The following is a 22,892-nucleotide window of genomic DNA, read 5'->3' on the forward strand; positions in this document are numbered from 1 at the left end:
GGGTTGTATTTCCTTGTTTTAGTTAGGATACAAGCAGCCGCATTCTGAACCATCTGCAGGCCTTTAAAACTTCTCTTTGGAAGTCCAGAGAGAAGAGCATCGCAGCAGTCGATATGTGACGACACAAAAGCGAAAAACTTTTAAGAATTATTAGTTAGTTAATTAATTTAGAGTTGCAAGCCCAACATGCATGTTTTTGATCTGTGGTCGGAAACCAGTGCATGCAGGGAAAACATGCAAACTCCACTCGGAAAGGTCCAAACACCAAGACGCAATCCAACAGCCCACTTGCTTAGAGGCAACAGCTCTACAACTGTGCCACCAACTTGCACTTTATTGCTTCTCACAACCCATCATCATCATCCATGGAAAGGCGTGAGTGGTAGGTGTTGTGTTGAGAAAAAGCACATAATGGAGAAGCACCATTAGGAAATAACTTAACATGCAGCGGTGTATGTCGATATTTCATTATAAATTGTGAAAAATACTTGGATTGTTAATATCACGTTTACATAATAAATTCCACAACATTATATGTTTAGCAGTGAATTTTGTTAAGTTGAATTTGTTATATTTTCTTTTCTTGTAGTTTTCTTGTGTCTTTTTGAGATATGTGCACACACGCACCTGCAATCGTAGCTAAACAGTGTGGGCCAGTTTTCCTGTAAGGGTTTATAGAGCTACATTTAGGTCTGCAAGTTATGTTTTGCTTTTGGGTTTGATTCACTTGTTTTGTTACGGTCTACTTCCTTACCCAAACACCCAGGTGGTTTTTCTACAGTTGCAACTTTAAAAGTCAAATATATATTTAAATACACAATACTACTCAAGTTAGGCAAATGTGTAGCTGTACATCTGTCAAGCGAATATGTTTACGTTTAGTAGAAGGAAATTCAGCTTACGGAGTGTCGTTTCAGCCGGAGTAGTAAAAAAAAATAAATAAATAAACTCACTGAGGAAAATTAATTCACAAGCAAAGTTAGCAAATGCAAGTGTTGCATTTGCTAGACATCAGCTTATTAGAAATTAACCCCAAATCGACAAATTATTTTAAATTATTTTAAAAAAAGCATTATTTTAAATTGTTTTAATAAGTTAGCCATAATGTTTTTACAGTGTTGAACCCCTTACTTACAAAAAATGTATATAAACTTTATTTTTATACACAATGTTACTGACACGTGGTCGACCTAATTAGTCAGAAGTTCCACTCGTTTTTTTCAACTGACAGTTTGCTGCCTTTAGATTTATAATCAGACCACACACACAATGTAAAATAAAGCAAAGCATTAGGGTGGCAGAGAAGTGCTAAAGAAAGGATGATAACTAAAGAAAGGAATGAACAACAAATTTTTAAATAAGCAAAAATTGTACAAGGAGTTCAACATACAGTTCCTCATCTCTGCTGTGTTGGATCTCTTACTGCACCAGACAAGATCATGTGTTTTTGACCCAAATCTTTTAGTAAAGTCAAATCTGCACCAAAGCAGAAATGCTAACTCGACTAGCTAAGTTTTGTGTCCTTTAAGGCTGGCTTTTCAACATACATATACTGTATTTTGCAGTGATGAATATCACACCTACACACACAAAGCCCCAACTCATTTAAATGACCTTTTTGAGTTAATGCACGTGTAAAATGAGACACTGCTAACCAAATATATTCAGTACTATTTCAGGTACACATTTTCATCCAACTATAGTCTATTGGTCCTTTACACATTTTTTATATACAATCATATTTCTAAATTAGTATTATTGGTATTTTACATTGTGATAACAAAACGCCCTCCATGTGCAATGGTTCCAGCTATCATAATGAGTGCAGAATACATAGGGCAGATATGAGCACTGTTTAGACCAGGGGCATGAGTATTTGTGGTTTTATAACGTGTGAAACTCTACATCTTATCTAAATCTTAATATAATTCAAAGATAAAGTAAGCACCATTTGACGACTATCTGCACTGCATTCCCTATATTGTGATTGGGCCAATGGATAGAGTGACTGAAAGTGGAAATACAGTGTTTTTACATAAGATAACAGGTGATTACCAAGGCAAATAGCAGGCCAAATCAAATGGTTTGGTGGACCAAGTTTAGCCCTACGGCCCCATTTTGGGCCCAAGTGAGCTCAAGATTAATTGTGAAAAGGTTAATCGGAGCTACCTGTTTAAAAACACTAGAAAAAAATAATTTCAGATGGCCTACTTTATTTTAGAAATATGGGTGTTAAAGTACATAAAATGTAGCAGTAACATTTGAAATACAGATTTCTATGAAATACTATAATTTGTACGTAACAGAACCTGCAGGTCTGCAATTTTAAAGACCTGAATCCATTCATTCTTTTTTACATTTTCACAGTGTGGGTTCTTTCTTGGAAATGGAGCTGTGTTCCGTTTTATTTGCGTCACTGCCTTCTCACTTCAAAACTCCACCTAATAGACACTATTAATATGTGTTTGTGGAGCAAGAAGCCAGACATAGCTGTTCTTATTCTTTTCATCGTTTTCCTTTTATCACTTGGCCGGGAAGCAAAAAAAAAAAAAAAAAGAGATAGAGGGAGAGGGAGGAAAGGACGGGCTGACATTTCTACTAGAAAGGGCAGAAAGAGAAGGCCACAGGCCAAGGTAAAGAGGCCACACTCCCCTGTACAGCACTGGAGGTGTGTGTTTGAGTGACCTGTCATGGTTTTTCAGCTTGCCTTTTTTTTCTCCTTTCTACACCCAAGGATATTTGCTGTGCAGGAGACATTCAGAGACCTGCTGAAAAGGGCAAATTGCATCTCTGTGTGTCTCTGTGCTCACCGGGTGAACACGGCGGCCACCACACAGGGGAGCGTGCAGATTTCACACTGTCAAGAGCTCGACATCGTATTGTTTGCCATGCTTTTTTCTTCTGTGGGTTGTCAGGCTCAATAATGGTCCAGGCAGTGTTGTCACTTCTTGAGAATTTAGCCTATACTTCCTCTCTTTCCTCCCAGTCGACAGTATCTTCTTGCTCCTCTCCCAATAACAAGATGAGTTGGACAGAATCTGTGAATCACAACACCTGCCTCCACAGTGCTTATGCTTTCGCTGCAAATATCCAAGCGTTCCCAGACTTTTTGGTGTCGGAGAGTCAAAAGTCTGCTTGAGACGAGTCAGTTCAACTGTAAGTGAATAGTGTGTGTGTTTTTGTGTGTGAGGTCTTTGATGCTAGCTGGAGCCTAGACCGGTGGTTGTTTTGGCTTCTCCTGTTTCGTTTTGTTTTGTTTTAATAGCAGGTGTTCCACAAAAAAAATGCAAACCGTGTTATTTTTCCAAACACTCCCTTATTTTGTAAAATGACATAAAATGGTTTGGTTTAATAAAAGTAACAGAAGCAGGAAGTTTTGCGGAGACCAGCGACAGCTGTGCATGTTTCAGTACTGAGAAAATGTTGACATCAGTACCTTTCATCTTTGATCTGAGGCAGACACATCACAGCTGGGATGGTTTGTATGTTCAGAGGAGCTTTGAAAATCACTGTCCTCACTCTCTCTATTAATAGGTGTCTGAAGCATGGTGAATGAAAATGCAAGGTAAAAAAGAGGACAGACAGCTGGAGCAGATCAAAAAAATAACAATAAGGACTATACAAATATCATTGGTCTGTGAGATGAATAGAATATAAATGTGAGCATTTGGGTGCTGAGGTGTTCTTTATCACAGTTTATCAGTGATAACTAGATTTTTCTGGACCAAATACAGACATTTATTCATTCTTGGAGTATTTGGAAAGGAATCAAAGCAAACCCTACATATTTAAACATTTTTTGTTCGAGGTTGAGCCACTAGTTTGGGGCAAAGATGTCATAGGGGAAGGCCCTTCCTCCTTCAGTGGCTCAACTCTTTGTACAGCAGTCAACAACCTGATGAGAAAAACTCTGTTTTAGTGAAAAGCGTGTGTTAACTAATCTGTCTCTTTTTAAGCACACTCTGTTCAGAATGACCCGTGACATGGGTCATTCTGAACAGAGTGCACATCAATTAATCACAGTTTAATCATAGTACATAAACACATAGTTATGCTTTTAGATGATCAAAAACAGTCTAGACCTCTTATTAAAAAACAATGTGTATTGCATTTTAGCATCAGTGTTAAATGGAACAAAATTTCCCTTCATTTGTAAAGGTATTTTTTGTACTTATATAAATAGCGTGGCATCTACAAACTCCTAACAATCAGTTACAAAATTAGACAAATTCATGAGTTTCAACACAGTCTTGTAAAAAGTATGGAAAGTATTTTAGTGTTTTCCAGGTCTGGATTTCAACTGAGTAGAAAAAAACATGCCAAACACTCTTAACCCCACACTACCCCCCCCCCCCCCCCCCCCCCCCCCACACACACACTTGCTGTTTGTGACATGCTCTATTACCAGCAATTAGCAAATGAATAACTACTATATCCCTGTCAGATCTAACTACTGTGAAAGAGAATGCTTTGACACACTTTTGTAAACAAGTAAACTTTATTTGGTGAAGGATGCCTGCAATGAAGTGGTGTGTGTGTGTGCATAGAGTATGTGTGTGTGTGTGGTGCAGGGTCACATCACTGTCTTCTCATTCAAACAACTTCTTTCAAGGGAAAACAAGCAGTGTAAAACTGCTCAAGTCAAATGGAAATTATTGGTAGAGGTGTGCTTAAAACATTCTATGTTGCACTTTTCCCACAAAAATTAGAGAAAAAAAAACACACAAGTTTATTTTTCTGATATGAGAGGGTCAATAAAAGTAGTGATTCTGTCAGTGGCGGCTGGTGGATTTTTCTTCAGGTGGGGCTACAACTCAAAAATATGTATCTCAGAAAGCAATGAAATGTACTAAGTTGTATCACGCCAGTGGATTTATTAAACAAATTAAAATAATAAAACAGCATTACAATGTCATGTATTGTGTTATTTTTTGTACATAAATTTTGCTCTTCTGTTACTGAGAAGCAATTTTCTTCATGAGTCTGGTTAAAGTCAGGGATGTTTTAACCAGATTCTTATAGAGCATGGTCAGTGCAGTGAGATGTGATGTTGTACCTGAGGAAAGTCTGGATTGTCTGCGGTGTTGAGAAGCTCCTCTCAGATTCAGCTGTGGTCAGAGGAGATGTGATGAGAGTCTTCAGCAGAGTCACAGTGTCTGAAGGTGCCCATGCAGATTGTTCCTCAGCTGGTCCTGTTCAGCACTGGGTGAGCCTCCATGGTCTTCAGAGCTGCTTTGGAGAACTGTCCTGCAGGAACCTGTCAGCCTGCAGCAGTGTAGCTCTGATCAGATGCATGTGAATGGCTCAAGATGATGTCATAAACCTAAAACAATAAATGCACAAATTTAATTCAATATTAAGATGGCTACAAGTGAGCTTTCTAATAATATTTAATATGAAAACAATTTGTTATTTTAATAGCAACAAATTGTTGCACCTCTAAGTTAATTATTACATTGTATGTTTATTAAAAAAATTATTCATTTTATTAAAAAAACAAAATAAACTATGCACAACAGAAGAAATATATATATAAATAAAATGAAAGGCAGCAGAAAGAAGAAAAATATATTTTAATATCTGCCCCTTTTTAAAGAATAAATTCAAACAATAGTAACAAAACTAAACAAAAACATAAAAATATTTTTATATTATATTAAGTTTTGTTCACCTTTATCACCAACACAATTACTCCAAGTAAATCAACCTGTGAAATCAAACTGTCCACTTAGGAAGTAACACTGATGAAAAACAATTTCACAAGCTGTCAGCACATTCAACTTTGTTTAGAAGAAAGTWTTCAATGAGAATATTTTAGTCATTCARATCTAGGACGAGCAGTTGTTACAAAATGGCTAACAGCATGTAGCCAAGCCTTAATGCTAAACCACGTTCTTGCTCAATTTTTATTATGTTTGGCTTATCCAGTCAAAGCTACTTCACTTTAAGTTTCTCCTCATATGTTCTGCTTTGAAAAGGTTTAGATATAAGAGACTTACAGTGTTGTTTTCTCCTTCGTTCTCATTTGTTCTTCTCCAAAATCCACCTGTAGCAGCCGACAGGGCTTCTGCATTAATATGACGCCGAGACGTCGACAGGGTGGACCCCATAGAAATGAATACGAGAGGTCAGCTGCGGAGCGGTGACGAGGTGCGCCACAAGCTCATGTATTCTTTTGAATTGAGAACCTACTGCGCATGTCCAAAATCTTACAATAACTTGCCTATTATRGGAATCTGGAGCGGCGAAGAACTGGTGACCTGGTAGTGACTCAACACGAAAAAGTTCATGAGTAAAATGGAAGTTTACACATCAATAACTTTAAAGTATTTATTTTACTTATCAGAAAACATATATACGATATTTTTTCAAAACATTTATAAAATTTTTTTGTTTATTTTATTTTTTTGTGTACCAAGAGTAGTGGTGGGGCGGCGCCCTAGCGCTCCCTATTGACCAGCCGCCACTGGTTTCTGTCCATCATCAGTCCAGCCACAGAGCATTTACAGTATATTGTAATATTTCTATAAGGGATGTACCGATCTAATACTATCAGATCAAAGTATCTATCAAGGCATTTTTTATTGATCAGCATTGGAGAAGCTGTTTCAACTCTGCTCCCAATCGTTGTTGGTGACCTACTGTTGACAGTTTTATGGCAAATGTTGTGATGAAACTTACTAACATGTCTGTGGTAGGGAAGTATTTAAAATACAAATAAGAGAGCAGTTCAGTAACTAACCACTTAACAGCAATGGATCACTTGACAATAGTGATCAGCATGCTACCAGACAGCAACAGTCTGTTAAAAACCAGAAAGTAGAGGGACATCTACAGTAGGCCACTGGCCCATGAGCTAATGCTAAACTTCAGAATGAATAATTGTTTTGTGGTCCTGCCACCCATGTCCTTGTTCACCATTCATTACCCGACAAATTCTCCCCCTTGTTATTAATACAAAACAACAACTTGAAAATTAAGATGAACACTGGTTTTCTTTACTGGCATGTAGAACTGCTGAGGCCTCAAGCACTGGTTGGCACTAATTTAAAAACTTTACTTGTGAAATTTAATCTACAATCTGTTCTGTACAAAAAGCAAAGTAATGTAAGTATCAGACTGAGCCTCGGTAACAGCTCGTCCTTTTTTATTAAATGACTCAGATCAGTATTGGGGACACACAAAAAAAATTCCATTGTCTTCAATTTCTATATTCCTTGAATGCTCTGAAAAATCCTGGCAAACACCCAGCTGTGCCTCTGATTGGCTCCATGGCACCTCATTTTTATCGTTCCTCATGAGTCATACCCAATCCTCTAAATCCAGCCCCATCAGCCGTGCAGAGGAGGTCATGACTTTCTAATTTCAGCCAAAGTCTTGTTGGTAAATTTGTTTATAAGATTAAGCTTACAGTTGTTGAAAATGAAACATGATAACCTTATGTAAAGTGGCAAAAAAGTATGAAAATTTGGGTGTGATGGTGCTGAGTATGGTGAGTACTGGCTCACTTTGAAGACTGGGTGTACTTCTACATTGCAATCTTTGTTGTAAATCAAAGCAACACATCAGTGTTCTGAATCACCCCAACGTGCGTAATAGTCTCAGCCTGGCCAAAATGAGTTGCTAAATTCAGGATGATTAGGTGTTTCACAAAGACTCATATCAACCCTGAATTTACAATAGAGTGCAGTTCATTAACTATCAGCATTTTTACTGACCTTTTCAACTGGAGAACACACAACCATGTMTTTTTTCTCCATCTTTGTGTGTTTGATTGTACAGTGAGAGTCAAATGTAAATATATATACTTGAGTCTGACAAGATAAGAGCTTTGCAGCCTTCTTTGTGTGTTTGAAAGAGGCTGATGCAATGACTTTTTGCTGTGCAGTGGTTGCTGATGCAAATCAGTCTGATGACATGAGGTTCTTCACAAATAAATGAATTTGCTTTCTGTTTCACCTCCAACTATCCTTCTCCTGTATCTCTCTTCCCTTCTTGTCCCTCCTTTTTGTTTATCAAGTACACCGTGTCTCATTCTCTCGGTGTCTCCCTGCTCTAGCTACGGCTTTACTCCTCTTCTTTTTGTCAGCTGTTTTTATTCTCCCACTTTTCTTCAGCTCACTCCTGCACCATTGCTTGGATGGCAGTCTAAATTTAAAAGTAGTAAAATGTGAACATTATTGGGTGAAAGGTCTTACTTTTGTAAAGCAAAGGTCATAAATGCTTTGGTTTAATAACATTCTAATTTGCTGCTATTTTCTTTGTTTAAAAGAAAATAGCTTCATAAGTTAAAATGTCAGATTGTTTGCAGTGTTAGAAACTTGTGTTACTATTCGATGTGAAGGTGTAACACAAAAACATGTATGTAAATAGATAATTAAATATATAAATAAAACTATATAAAATATATAAATAAAGCTATAGATAAATAGAGAAAATTCTGCGTCTGTTTCAACCAGACTACTTTTAATGACATTGACTCTGAGTACAAACTGTTCTCATGTGGTTTGATATGAGCGCCACACCGTAGTGCTGCTTTAACATTAAAGAATTTGGAGAATTGCACAGCTGCCTTGGGAAAAAAAGTACTGTACAAAATACTGCGAAAACCTTGAAAGAGAACACAGAATTTGTGTGTAGCAGTTTTTTATGGGGAAAAAAAAAGCTTTGTGACATTTTTGGATACATATTGATGCTTGTATTTTCTTTTTTTCCTTCCTGGAAAACATTTTAACACCCTGTGTGGTTCCTTTCTAACTAAATTTTGTTCATACATTTCTCACTTTGCTTTTATTACTTCATTTTCTTTCTTTTACTCAACAATTTATTTCTATAAAACTCTTTAATGTCACAACTTTTACTCAGATTTTTTTACTCTCCTACTTTTGCTGTTCCCACCAAAATTCTCCCTTTTTGCCTACCATCCCTACAGTTAAATTGCTTTCTCATTCTCTGCCTTGCCATGACAAGAGATGCAGGGAGAAGCAGAAAAGAGTGGCGAGTTAAACAGAGACGCACAACTAGGCCAGCACAACCGCCTCCAGGGGTGTGTGAATGTGTGTGTTCATGAGTGTTTAGGTTTGCTATACGCAGAAATGCTGAAAATGGGAAAGAGATGGAAACAGACACTGAGAGTAAGGTCAGGAGATGCTGGTGTTATTATACCAACTGCACATGTTTAAATGGAAAAAAAAGTTTAAAGTTTACTGAGCAGGAGCAGCAATAGAAACAGTACAGTTTGTTAAAAAAGGTCTCATGAGGTCTGGTACTGTGTACTTCAAAGATCTGTTAACGTTAAAAAAGGCATAACATGCAAAGTGATAAAAGACTTTTTTGTTTTGAAAAAAATATATAATCTACGTGACAGATAATTAGGGCCTGCCAACAAAGTGGTAATGGTTTTTATTTTAATACAAATGAGAGAGGCACTGTGGATTTATTTTTCCTCCAGTCATATGCAGTCATCCAAGACATGGTAATCCTAATGAATTTACTTACTTTCTTGTTTACGTAGCTTAATCCAACTCAATTTAATTAAGTGTCGCTCAGATTTTTAATGTAAATACAGTATAAAACTTTTGCTCGTATGAAAAGTTGTTGTTACTCTTTAATTAGTTTAGTAACCCTGGACACTTTACAGGGAGTTCAGTCATGCTCTCATGCCCTTAAATCAGTTTTTCCATTGCGTTTTGGTCTGTCACCATCAACCACAATATCAGCTGAAATTGTGTTAGTAGGACAATGACAATTAAAGTCCAAACATTTGTGAAGGAATGTGTTTTAACCTTATTCTGAAAGAAGATGTAGCTTTACTGTTTTGTAAATGACATTATGTTTGATTTCATATGTTATTGAGAGATCTTGTGAGATGTGTTAGTGGTTGCAGCTGGGGTGTCAAACTCATTTTTACAGAGGGCCACATGAGCAGGATGGTTGCCCTCAAAGGGCCAGTTGTGATTAGCTTTGACATTTCATGTTTAACTTAAACTAAACACAAAATATCGTGCTCCTTGTCTCATTGTTTCTGCTGAGCTCTCCATGGTATTTCCTGCGTAGAAACAGAATTTTAGCACGTCCTCTTACAAATACTGAAAAGTACTGTGTGTACGACTTACTAAATGTGAAATAAATACCATTAAAAGTAAAAGTAAAAGTTCTACTCACTGTTGAGTTGTGGTGAGTAGCTGCCATCTTGAATTCTGAACTCTCCCGTTCTGACAGGGAATTCCCACTGGAGGCGGCGTTCCAGTTTAACTTTGACTTGTAAATGGGAAATTCCCACTTCCTAGTATAACTGGGCCCCAGCTACATTTGAACCCTGTGCACCTCCACCCAGTGGTTGGATGCCGCCATTTTGCAAGCAAAATAATCAGCATACATAAGAGTGATGTAGTTTAAAGTCAATGCTGACTTTAAAGCAGCATACACTTATTTTAGGACATTAATTTATCTTAGAATATCTCGTGGGCCACACACAATGTCATGGCAGGCCACATTTGGCCCATGAGCCTTGAGTTTGAAACATGTGGCTTAGGTTACAGTATGTGTTTAGGATGACTGTCAGCTTCCGTCTTGCTGTATCTCTAAATCTGACTAAAATGTAGTCTTTTTAGTGCTGGCTCTGTTTAGTTAACCGTGACGGCCATCTTGAAGTTGTTCAGCTGTAGCTGTATACATCCAATAATTATTTTGAATTTCAGCGGTTCGTGAGATATTTTGCTTACACAGCAGACAAAGAAAACCCACTGCTAACCACTTAAACATACAGTATATTTTCCCTTAGTCTTTATTCAAACAATACCTCCACATTTTAAAACTCAGGATGCAGGAAACTCAATCAGCTCGTGTTTTTATTAAATGAAGTGCACGGATTTAACGCACATTCACCTCATCGTGGTCCGTTTAGTTCGTGCACACGTGCGAGCGGCCGACACGGGAGAGAACTTTCAGTCTGAGAGAGCTAATATATTTGCACAGGCAGCATTAGAGCTTGTTTTTCATTTTGTATTTGGCTCTCCCGATTTCACAGTCTCCATGGAGACGGCTGTTAGGATGTCAGGCGTGCGGGCCCTCCTGCTCGGCCAGACGCAGCCTCCTGAAACAGCTGCTCACGCTGCCATTCGTTCGGGTTGACATGTGTTTCCCCCCCATGTATGCATTTGAGAGCGTTAACGTGTCTGTCTCCGGTAAACATGACTTTATTTGATTAGTTCTCAATGCTGTAAGTCCCTCACAGGAAGTAAAGTTACCAGAAACAAGGCTCTGGAAAATACCGTATGGGGCTTTCCCTCTGAACGATTGTAAAGAAACATTTTGCACATTTAGATCTCGACTATATGTATTATGCACACATAGGAGAGCCTCGTGCTATAAATAAAGCAAGGCTGCAGTGTGCTCGCTCATGGAATAATCTATCTGACACTATGGAGAAAGGATGAGAGGGGATGGAAGGAGGCAGACAGAATTCAGAATGGGTGCTGATGTATTGAAAAGAAAAAAAAGAAAAAAACAGAAAGTACAGAAAAGGAAAAATCAGAGCACAAGAGGGAGAAATCAAGCCGAGTAGCTTATTCACAAGCTGTAGCGTTAGCATCTTGTTCAAAAGCCAGAGATGTTTCTCCTCAGTATCTACTTGTGTAAACGTCCATGCTTCTTTCTTTTTAAATAAATCTAACAGAAATCAGAGGAAGTTTGTTTAATTTGTACTCTTCACACCTGTGCTAAGAACGTTTAAACTGGTTCTGAACTTGTTTTTTTCATCCAAGTGCTTGTGAACAAAATGTCAAGCAGCAAATTAAACAGATATTTTCCAGATGCTCTTGCCAAAAATACTCTAGTTGTTTGTGAATCTTCGTTACATCATCTTTTTTTTTTTTTTGTGAATATTTGGATTGAACTGACTTGGGTGGAATAAGCATGTTTCCCTGGGATATTTTTCTCTGGGAGAAAAAAAAAACAAGCTGACAGGATGCTGTAAAGAAAGCACTCGGGAGCAAGTTCAGGCTTTTGAAACAAGTAATAAAAACGAGCGCTGATGAAGATGATCAAAGCACAACACTAACCAGCAACATCCAGTGTGATGCTCTTTTACTAATTGGCCTTTTTGTGATTATTCTTCTTGTTGTTTTTTTTTTTTTTTTGTCTAATCTACAGTGCAACAAGTCAGCCTTAAAAAACAAGCAAAAAACATTATTTTTAATATTTTAATCTGTTTGTGGAAATATAAATATCTTTAGACGCTTTTGAATGAGTCTAAATTTGTTTTCGTGCACTCGCTTAATGACATGTGCCGGCGTATTTTTGTATGAACCAGTTTTGCTCTGTGTGATTGTTCTTCCTGTTAGGTGATGGAGCTAAAGGGTCAGATGATCCACGTGCCCGAGTCCTGCTCCTTGATGTTCTTGGGCTCTCCTCGTGTGGATAAGCTGGAGGAGCTGATGGGCAGGGGTCTCCATCTGTCAGATATCCCTATCCATGATGCCACGCGGGACGTTATCCTTGTAGGGGAGCAGGCCAAGGCCCAAGATGGCCTGAAGAAAAGAATGGACAAACTCAAGGTAAAACACTTTTACACAGTTTATCAGTAAACAAGTTCATACAGTAGGAAACCGCTCTGATGTAATCATGCAAATATAATGGAAATTAAATTAAAATGAGCTTATGGCAGTGGTTTCCAAAGTTAGGGTCRGGACCCACAATGGGTTGCCTTATTTGTTACAAAAGAGTGACTTTAGTGTACGTAAAATGGTTGAAAATGAGCATAATGGATATTATATTTGTGTTTATTTTCTTGAAACAAATGCTTCAATCACAATCAAAAATAGTGGGGGCCACATGTCAGTGGTATTTTGTTGGCCAAAAGCTGAAAAGTTTTGGAACCACAGGCTTAAAGAATAAAATAGACTGTCCATGGTCAAAGGTCAGATTGTTAAAATAACTGTAGCTGTGTAGGATTTTATTTGGCTCTAGTAGTTACTATCTACAGACCCCCCCAAAAAAAGGATCAAGTTCATTTGACTGAATGTGACTAATCCGAATTCAGAATGTTTTACTGACTTTCATTTTAGTTGTCCTTACCAAAAACCTCAGTGATACACACACTGTAAATTCAMTGCATAGAAAACTGTAAAAATGTATTCTGAATAGAAGATTTTGGCTCCTTGGAGTTGCTCTTTTTATTTGTTTTCGAAGCTTCCCTTTGCAAGTCATTTGGTTTAATCCAGTTCTATTCATTGCATCAGACCCTCTCATTCAAGCCACTGTTGTTAGCTGCTTCATCGTAAAGCACTGTAGCATACAGTTAGGTAGTAAGAACTCTGCAACAAGCATGTAGAAATACGACTAATACTCACCCACAAATTTATTTGCAACAATAGCAGTTTCAAGTTGATGTATCACCCCCAACTTTTACCAGAAGAACAARCCTCTTAATCTCCCTCTGGCTTGTCTCAGGCCACGCTGGAGCGCACACACCAGGCTCTGGAGGAAGAAAAAAGGAGGACCGTGGACCTCCTGTATTCAATATTCCCGGGCGATGTGGCGCAGAAACTGTGGCAGGGTCAGCCGGTGCCCGCTCGTAAATTTGATGACGTCACCATGCTGTTCTCGGACATCGTGGGCTTTACCGCCGTGTGTGCCCAGTGCACGCCCATGCAGGTTATCTCTATGCTGAATGAACTCTACACGCGCTTTGACTACCAGTGTGGCATTCTGGATGTTTATAAGGTTAGTAAAGWGACAAACATGCACCTTTTTTAAAATGATATTTAGGAATAAAAAAGCAGCTTGATTTAAGAGGAGAGCAGGAGGTGGAAGAATGTCATCATGACTTTACTGATTAATGTTCAGTTTGTGGGTGCAACCTTTACCTTCCCATAAATTGAACCCTTCTTTTCTTTTTTTTGGACTCCTGAAAACACTGGCAGCTAAATCTTTTTGCCGTGTATGTCACTGTCTACGTGTACTGGATCTATAAATGGCACACTGTCACGTGGAGGCGTACTTTTGTTGTGGAAAAAGTAACTGATTAATAGCCAGTCTGTGGGGACTTACCGTAACAAAGATGTGTCAATATTGTCCATCTGACAGTGTGGCTTTGGGCCAAGTTACAGTCATTGCTGTGATCTGCCATTTTTTCCTCTTTTCATCCCCACTCTTTTAACAGGTCAGTTAACTTATTATCTAATTTCTGTTTGGGATCAATAAAGTATTTTTGAATTGAATCAAATACTTTATTTTGTCCATTATTTCACACATCTTTTTAATGAAAATTGTTTTTTTTTGTACAGAAGAGCATAAAGAGAAGACTAAATCACCCATATTTCCTCACTGTCATGGTTACCGCATCACTATTTAGCCCTAACTAACCGTTTAACTCAGTAAACTGGAGTCAGGATTTAGTGGGATTGTTTGTGCTTGGGATCTTTGACTTCTCAGATTGGGTCAGAAGCAGTGCAAGTGACATTTCAGTGAACGTTTCAATTGCGCACCTGTTCATAATGTAAATTATGTAGGCCAAGGAAGAGAAACAGAGAGTAGCTCTTATGTGGAGTTAGGAGTCAATGATTGCTTTTAATTTTCTGCTGCTCAACTGGTTTATTTAACTTATCACCATATACAACCCCTGACAAAAAGTATGGAATCACCAGTCTTGGAAGAGCACTCATTCAGACATTCTGTAAAACAAACTCAGATAAAAAACATGATACAATAATATGGTCATTCCAAAGTGCAACTTGTTGGCTTTCAGGAACACTCAAAGAAATGAAGAGAAAACGTGGAAGTCAGTGAATGTTACTTTTATTGACCAAGCACAGGGAAAAAATGGAATCACTCAAATCTGAGGAAAAAAGTATGGAATCACTCAAATTGGAGGCAGAAAGTAAGGACACACACAGTCAATTTCCTTTCCCTAAATGGACACCTGCCTCAGATTAGATCTGCTTGTTAGTCTTAAAAACACCTGCAATCATGACACCTTGGAGGGYTGCTGGACGAAGTGGAGTGGCAAGAACCATGGCTCCAACAAGAGAAATGTCTCTTGAAACAAAAGAGAGGATTGTGAAACTTCTTGAAGAAAGTAACTCTTCACACATGGTTGCTAAAGATTGTGGGCTGTTCACAGTCAGCTGTATCCAAGATATGGACCAAATACAAACAGCATGGAGTGGTTGTTAAAGCCAAGTGTACTGGTAGACCAAGAAAGACATCAAAGCATCAAGACAAACAACTAAAGACCATTTATCTTGAAAACTGAAAAAGTACAACTAAACAGATGAAGCATAAAGGGGAGGAAGCTGGAGCCAATGTATGTGACCAAACCGTAAGGCATTCCTTGGAGAAAGACACATTCAGTCGATGTCATGGCCTGCAAATAGTCCAGATCTCAACCCAACTGAAAACCTGTGGTGGAAATTGAAAAAAAAAAAGGTCCACAAGAAGGCTCYGACCTGCAAAGCTGATCTGGCAACTGCTATCAAAGAGAGTTGGCACCAAACTGATGAAGAATACTGTTTGTCATTCATCAAGTCCATGCCTCAGAGACTGCAAGCCATTATAAAAACCAAAGGTGGTGCAACTAAATACTAGTGATGTATTTTGAATGGTCTTTTGTTTATCTGTGTTTCATGATTCCATACTTTTTTCCTCAGAACTGAGTGATTCCATTTTTTTTCCTGTGCTTAGTCAATAAAAGTAACATTCAGTGACTTCCACAATGTTTCTCTTCATTTCTTTGAGTGTTCCTGAAAGCCAACAAGTTGCACTTGAATGACCTTATTATTGTATCATGTTTTTGATTTGAGTTTGTTTTACAGATTGAAATGTCTGAATGAGTGCTCATCCAAGACTGATGATTCCATAGTTTTTGCCAGGGGTTGTAATCACGGGTAGACTTGCCTTTTTTAAACTATACACATATTTAAGCTAGTGCTTCTTTTCCTTTTCTTGTACAGATTGAGACAATAGGTGATGCCTACTGTGTGGCTGGAGGACTTCATAAGAAGGTTGACAGCCATGCGAAACCAATCGCTCACATGGCTCTGAAGATGATGGAACTTTCTGAAGAAGTACTGACACCTGATGGGAAACCTATCAAGGTGAGTCTTAAATTCTTCCTCCACTATACTGTTATGTAAGTCAGTTATTTGGGACATTACTTTTTTTATATTAGCCTTCCTTTTGTAGTTACCGTCTGAGCCATTCAAAACAAGAAACAAGACTAGAAAAGGAGCATATTTTGAGGCCTGGTTGGGCGATAAAGCCTCAAAATTACCGGTATATCTCAAGGAAATTTGCAATAATTCTATTCATTTAGCTGGGTTTTTCTTCTCCTCTTGGGGTTTCATTGCTTTGTGTCCTGCTGCATTTTCTTTCTTCAGTTGATGAAAAATGTTTGTTTTGTTTCATGGTGCAAAAAWATAGTCCCATTTAGATATTATGTTTTGTTGGCCAATTTTTGTCCTCCTCTAGCCAAACCGCTTTCAAATTGTTAAAGTAGCTTCCAGTGGCTTCCATGCTGCTCTAAATCTCTAAAGAAGCCTAAATCCCTCTGGTGCCATTGGTTATATGTAGACAGACAACATTTAAACCTTGGCACTAAAACATGGTTGGATTGGCGTTGAGATGCTGCTCTCTCTGCTGAAGCAGCATTTGTGTCGGCTAAAACCTGATTAGAATTATGTCAAAACTCTGCTTTTCTCCTGGAGCACTGCTCCATGCATCTGCATGGAAATGATGTGTATTCACTATTGATCTGTTGTTGTGAATGCTGGAAATGTAAACGCACAAATTCACAACACTGATATTGCAACGTGACACTTTTCTGTCTCATAAAATGTTGCACTCGTATTATTGTGTAGGGTACGATATATACCATCCCTATCTGAAATGTAATGGATTAAGTATGTGACCTCTGGAGTTTGTGGTTTGTCTGATCATGCAGGTGATAACTGCATAAAATCATGTTTAGGAGATGAGATTTTATGAGTGAGAATTTGGCACTAAATGATAAACATCTTTATTGGACAATAAAGTCAGTTCTTCAGTTACCTTCAGTGACATCATTTATTTGCTTATGTAAATTTCTGAACCATTCAAGTTTAAAACAATATTTGTCTAAAACATTTATCTCACCCCCCAAAAAATGACACTCGTTTTTCTTTTGGCTATTTTCCAATTTGAGATAAACAATTGCACTTTAATTGCAAGCACAATAAAATTTGTGCACATCTTGTTTCTGTCCCTACTTCAGAAATCAGCTATAACGTTGAGTGACCTCTGTCATTCATTCAAATCTACATTTAACAAGGACATTAAGTACTACTGGAGTAAATTTATGATATTTTCACTTTTATTTTTATTTTTTGCCATTTTATTAGTTCAGTTCCACAATGACAGCGAAAGAAAAGCTCCTGCAGAAAAAGAYGACTGCATTATATAGAGAAGAAGTAAAACGTCACAGTGAAAAGAATAGACTATTACAGTTTCGTGTTAATTCAGCTGAATAAAAATGGGACAGGGAAAATGATTTATTTATGTCTGTCCTCAGTCCAGTCTCTGTGAAGGTCACCTACCGCTCCGAAAATCAGTCAGAAGCTTTGCAGGCTTACTTGGACTGGCAAATAAATTAGTCATCTGTTAAAAAAACAGAAAAAACAACATACAACAATAATACTGTTGTCATGATCTGTCTCTGGTTTATTATAATATAAAATAAAACAGAAAAATTGCTGTTTTGTTTTAGTACCGACAAGACTTCTTTTAAAGTGAATATATCTGAATTTTTTTAAATAAAGTTGTATTTTATAGAGTACTGATGCTCTGAATAACTGAATCTGATGACAAGATGAGTAAGGATCAACAGTGCCTTTTCATTTAGTTGAYTAACTTTGCTTTATGTTTGAAAAATGACAAAAAATAAAAATAAACTGGATTATTTTTGCTGCCTGAGCACATTTTTCTCATGACTTGTTTAAAATCTACCTGGCGCAGTGAGGGACAAAACATGCACGAAACAAGAAATAAAGACGGAGCTGTTGAATATCAGACAGGACACATCCTGCAGCTCTCCTGTCCTAATGTTGTCCATTTGTCTTTAAATAGAAAGGCCTTGCCAAGCAGTTTTGTTGTCCCCTCTCGCAATGACACTTTCTCTGTTTTTTCCTCCTCCTCCAACCCCCTCCTTCTCCTCCTCCTCATTTCTGGAGCTTCTCTAGCTTTCACCTTTATTTCTCCTCTCGTGTCTTTCCTCCCTCATATTTTTACTCTCCTTTCTACCTTTCTATTCATCGCAATCGTTTATTTTTCGGTTGCACTCTCCTGCTCCTTATCGCTCCTCGTTTTGCGTCGGTATAAAGAAGAGTTATTGAGATACTCGCCACTTCAGCACGGTAAATGCTGTTCAGCGAGTGCACTCAGCTCCAGCCAATGTTTCGCTGTTATGCAAACTAGCATGAGAGCTGTGAGAGAGGACTGAGAGCCGATGAGCAGAGTGATTCAGGGACACAGAAATACATTGAGGAGTGAAATGTCAAGGGACAAAACACATCCAGTAATCAAACATTGTCAGTTGTTTTTATCCATAATATGGATCTTTATGTATGTTCATGTGTCTAGATGGACACAAGAGAGGGAGAGCAGACTGTATTCTTACCAAAAGCTATTGCTACATTTGATTTTTCTTGCTGTGAGACTTCTGCAGGATCTGCAGCATTTTGTTTTCAGTCAGGCACTGATCATGCTGACCAAAAACAGCTGCCTTTTTTTCTTTTTTTTATTGCGTTCACATTGCAGTTGCCAGTAACTGCAGTATCTCTGCAGTACAAGGTTTTGAACTTTGCAGAGCAAAGTCAAATCTCTTTCCCCACCATTTACTTGTCTAAGGTCATCATTTTCAGCACAGCGCATGCCGATGTAGATGCATCAGAGAAACAGTCACTGGATTTAACACATACTGTGTGGGTTCAGCATGTATCATTGCCACTGTAAAGATAACAATTATTTTAGACGATTGCCTTTGAGAAATTTAGTTTATTCTGCAGATGGATTTATTGTTGACAGTGTTTTCACACTGTWTGTGGCACGTGTAAATAAAAGTCAGAGTGAAACATTTAGTTTATGTTAAAATTGTTTGGGAAGTTCATGGCGAGGGACCGCCAACATTTTTCAACTGTATATGGATATATTATTTGTAAGAAAATTTAGTGTTTGTTAATTGAAATCGTGACGAGATCACATAAATGTTGAATCTGATTAAAATTGTGAAGAGAATGGACAATAAAACCCCAGATCTGGTTCTGAGCGAAGCTTTACTGCTTACGACTGAAGCAAGCAAAGCAGCGCTGCCCGTAACCTGAAGTTCTGGTCTATAAATACAGGGATCTTCAGTGCCTGGTGTGCCCACTACAGGCCTACGGCTGAATCGCAGGCACTCGTACAAAAAACATCTTTCCTTATGAGATCATTAACGGTTTGTTTTCTGTGTTGTGATGGTGTTTTCAGGCATGTATCTAAACCTATTTTAATCAAGATATTGCTACAAGATTATAAAAGTCAAGCCTTAAAAGGAAAACTCAGAAAATGATGTGGTGCTTTCAAATCAGTGTCTACATGAATTCCTTCATATTCACAGACTAATCATTTAATTAAATGTTTTGGTTGCAAAAACAATAAAAAAGTTGGTTTGCACTATTTTGCCAACATCATCTAAATCCAGTCTAAAATGTTTCATTGTTTTTATTCACAGAATTACCATAATGATAATGAAATGACCTTATTTTAAAAAGTTTAGGCAGGAACAAGAAATTATTTTTCAATATTGCAGCTTTTTTGCTTTAAACACAAAATTTTTAGCTAAGTGTAGCATATAGTCTGATGACGGCAAAACATTCAATCTTTAAGAACTTCCATCTCTCTGCGTTGGTGTCTCCATCTTTTCATCTTCCTGTCAGCGTGGCCAGAGGCTGCGTTGTGATTGGTCGCCTGTGCTGCTGCGCCATTTGCTCTTTGGCTCGATGAAGGCCATGTGCTGCCGTGGAYGCTGACTCACAGCGGAATGGAGGGGAAGAGTGTGTGTTTGTCTATTGCCACGTCTGTATTTGAAGTCACAGAAATAAAGAGGAGAGTGTGGGAGCAGATGCAGATTTGTTGTCTGTCAGTGTTTGTCTGTTGCAGAGGCAGGCGAGTAGTTGTAGAGCGTCCGCGAGTGGGTTAGCTACAAAAATAGGTCACACTGGTGAACCTGCCAGCCCTTTTCTCCCTCGCTGTCTGTTTCGTTTTCTTTATCTCTCCCCCTGAACTGTCAAGGTCCTACCGTCTAATTATAGGCTCACTTTGGCTCCCACTTCATTGTCTTTCTGTCTGCCTGCGCTCGTTCCGTCTCGCTACAACCCTCGGTTGTTGTTGCCATGACTACCTCGCAGTGTGCTGGAATGAAAGGTGACGACAGGCTCAAGTAGATCGTTAGCAGTCGACTGGGTTCCACTGACTCGCTGTGTGTGTGTGTGTTTATAATAACTGGTCGCTGTGGTTTAAATCAATAGTTAGTCAAGTGATCCTGAGTCGGAGTGATGGCCCAGATTCATACCAGATTATGTTATCACCCATGTAGGTGTTACCAAGAGGCAATCCATCTCATACACTTGCTATTTTAAATCTGCAGCCTCGGGACATCAGATCAGATAATAGCATCTACATTAGTATGGAGGTGTGATCGCGGCTCTACATTTTCCATTAACCTGACTGTTGCACACAAAATACTTTTGACCAGATAAACAAGACGGCTTTTGTGCTGCAGGATGGGCAGCGCAGTAATTAATTGCATCAGTTCAGGTCCTGTGGGAAATTTGATTTATGAACGTTGACTGCAGGGCCTGGGGTATTTGTTGTGTCAGTTGAGAGGCCGGGCGGGGTTAAATTCAGGCACAAATTAAATGAAACTAGCTCGGTATGTGTGGAATGTACACCGAAATCACATCTTGATACGTTCCATCGTGGTGTTCGATAATGCAGTACAACAGAGGGATGATCTGTTAGCGCAGCCTTTTTTTTTCAGGATGAAGTGTTTGACTTGAATTATGTATTTTGGTCTCTTTCATTTACATTTAAAATGATCTCCTGGAGTTTCTCTACCAGATGTCAACTCAGCTCTTCTCTTTAAAAGACAGGAAAAACTCTCTACGCTCTTACTTTCACATTCTCACAGATCTTTGACACATACGTGTCTATTTCTAATATTTATCTATCGCAGTTTCTCAAACTGTGCCTAGAGATTTAGTTTATGGATTTTTTAAGTCTTAAAGAAATAGAGTTTACGAAAAAAATCCCAAGCTGCTTAAATTTAAGGGGTTTCCATGTACTTTATTTTCTCCTTTCTGCATGATATGTAATTTGGGCGAGCGTATTGTGCAAAACTGACTTTTTAAAGCTTTATTTCATGTTATAATGCCATTTCCTCATCAAAAAAATGTATGGGAGTGTTGCTTCGACTCATTCAGACAGGTTTGAACAATCCTTGAATCTCCTGTGGGAGCCATTCGGAGCTGCTACAAAGCATCGCYTATTTACCCAAAGCTTCTCCCTGGAGTTCAGTCTGCAGTCGAGCCCCCACAGAGCATCCCTACCCTGCACAGCTCCACCAGGTAGTCTGGTGGAGCTGCATGACTGTTGAGCTAGTGATACTATGCTTTTTTTTTTTTTTTACAACACAATGCCCCTACAAAAGTGTTGGATTCACTCCTTCCACGCCACTAGGTGGCTCTATAAATCATTTTTCTTTTATTTTGAAGGGCTGTGTTAGAAACAGGAAATGAGGTCGGAAAGACAGGAAGTTCTCTTTGCCGCCTGAAATGATCAAGTTGCCTTAAAAATATGAAGAAKTACACCTTTATTCAAAGTTTAACCATTGCCCTACGTGGTAAGAGAGTTTGTTGTTATTGATTATCAGCCTTCTGGGTTATTGTTTAGTTTCATTTGTGTTGTTAATGATATGAATATGTTTTGACTCAATATTAATGTGTAGTTTGATTCTAATATGTTTAAAGGAGTAAATTAAATGTTTTTTTTTATGGTTTAGGTTTAGTACAACTTTGTTTGTGATTTTATTTGAATAATATAAAGATGAAAGTCAAGAAATGTTTCAGAAAGTTTGTTTAAATGTTAAAGATTAAATGTAATTTTATTTGTTTTACAGTTTAACCGGCATCAGCGTCAAGCTGCGCTGTGTATTTTCATCGGGCAATAAACAACAACAGCAACAAACTTCATTCTTATGTTCTTTGTAACATAAAGTTAAACACGAGGCAACCATAAAATGAATCCATCGGCAGTCATGTTTGAAACTGAAAAGTGTGCAGAAGAAATAGATCTTGTGACACTGAAGAGAAGGCGAGGACAAGCTAAAGCAGCCATTACAAAGATGATAACAGCTGCAAATGTAAAGATCAGAGAAAATGAGCCTGAAGAGTTAAAAGCAATATTGGAGAGCTTGGACTTTGCTGTCACACAACTTCATGAAGCTCACGTACGTTATCATAATAGGCTCACTGATGACATTGACAAAGAAGAATCTGAAGCCTATGAGAAGTTTATCATGAGGAATGTTCATGATATGCGTCACGAGGCTCTAACTTGGCTGCAAGAATTGAGAGATAGAAATGATGATCATTCTGATGATGACAAGATGGATTTTCCAACTCAAAATGATTTAGTTAATGAATCTCCAGCTGATACCGAAAACAATGCTGTGTCAGCAGAACTAGAAGAGCTACGGTCTCTACGAAAAAATGAACAAGAGAACTTTGAACTGATACTCAGACGCAACAAGGAGGAGTTTGAACTAGAACTTCAGCGAATACAACACAAAGCTGAGCTAGATGCACAGATGCTACACAATC

At 38.2% G+C, this 22,892-nt stretch overlaps 2 protein-coding genes across 2 annotated transcripts in view; both read left to right on the forward strand.

Annotated features, from left to right (window-relative positions):
- The window catches only part of gucy1a2 (guanylate cyclase 1, soluble, alpha 2), a gene marked incomplete at its 5' end in the record, with an annotated part of 35,491 nt that overhangs the window by 6,776 nt on the left and 5,823 nt on the right, over window positions 1–22,892 (forward strand). Inside the window, 3 exon segments of the mRNA XM_014014054.1 lie at window positions 12,345–12,557; window positions 13,453–13,725; window positions 15,954–16,097. Coding sequence (XP_013869508.1) covers window positions 12,345–12,557; window positions 13,453–13,725; window positions 15,954–16,097 — 630 coding nt within the window.
- LOC106521478 (uncharacterized) lies at window positions 20,406–22,892 on the forward strand (the record flags this gene model as incomplete). The annotated part of the gene is given in 1 exon segment (XM_014014056.1): window positions 20,406–22,892. A coding segment is annotated over 1 exon segment (583 nt), but the record flags the coding sequence as incomplete, so codon positions are not given.

This window comes from Austrofundulus limnaeus, unplaced genomic scaffold (assembly GCF_001266775.1).
Source record: "Austrofundulus limnaeus strain Quisiro unplaced genomic scaffold, Austrofundulus_limnaeus-1.0 Scaffold109, whole genome shotgun sequence".
NCBI classification, from domain to species: Eukaryota; Metazoa; Chordata; class Actinopteri; order Cyprinodontiformes; family Rivulidae; genus Austrofundulus; species Austrofundulus limnaeus.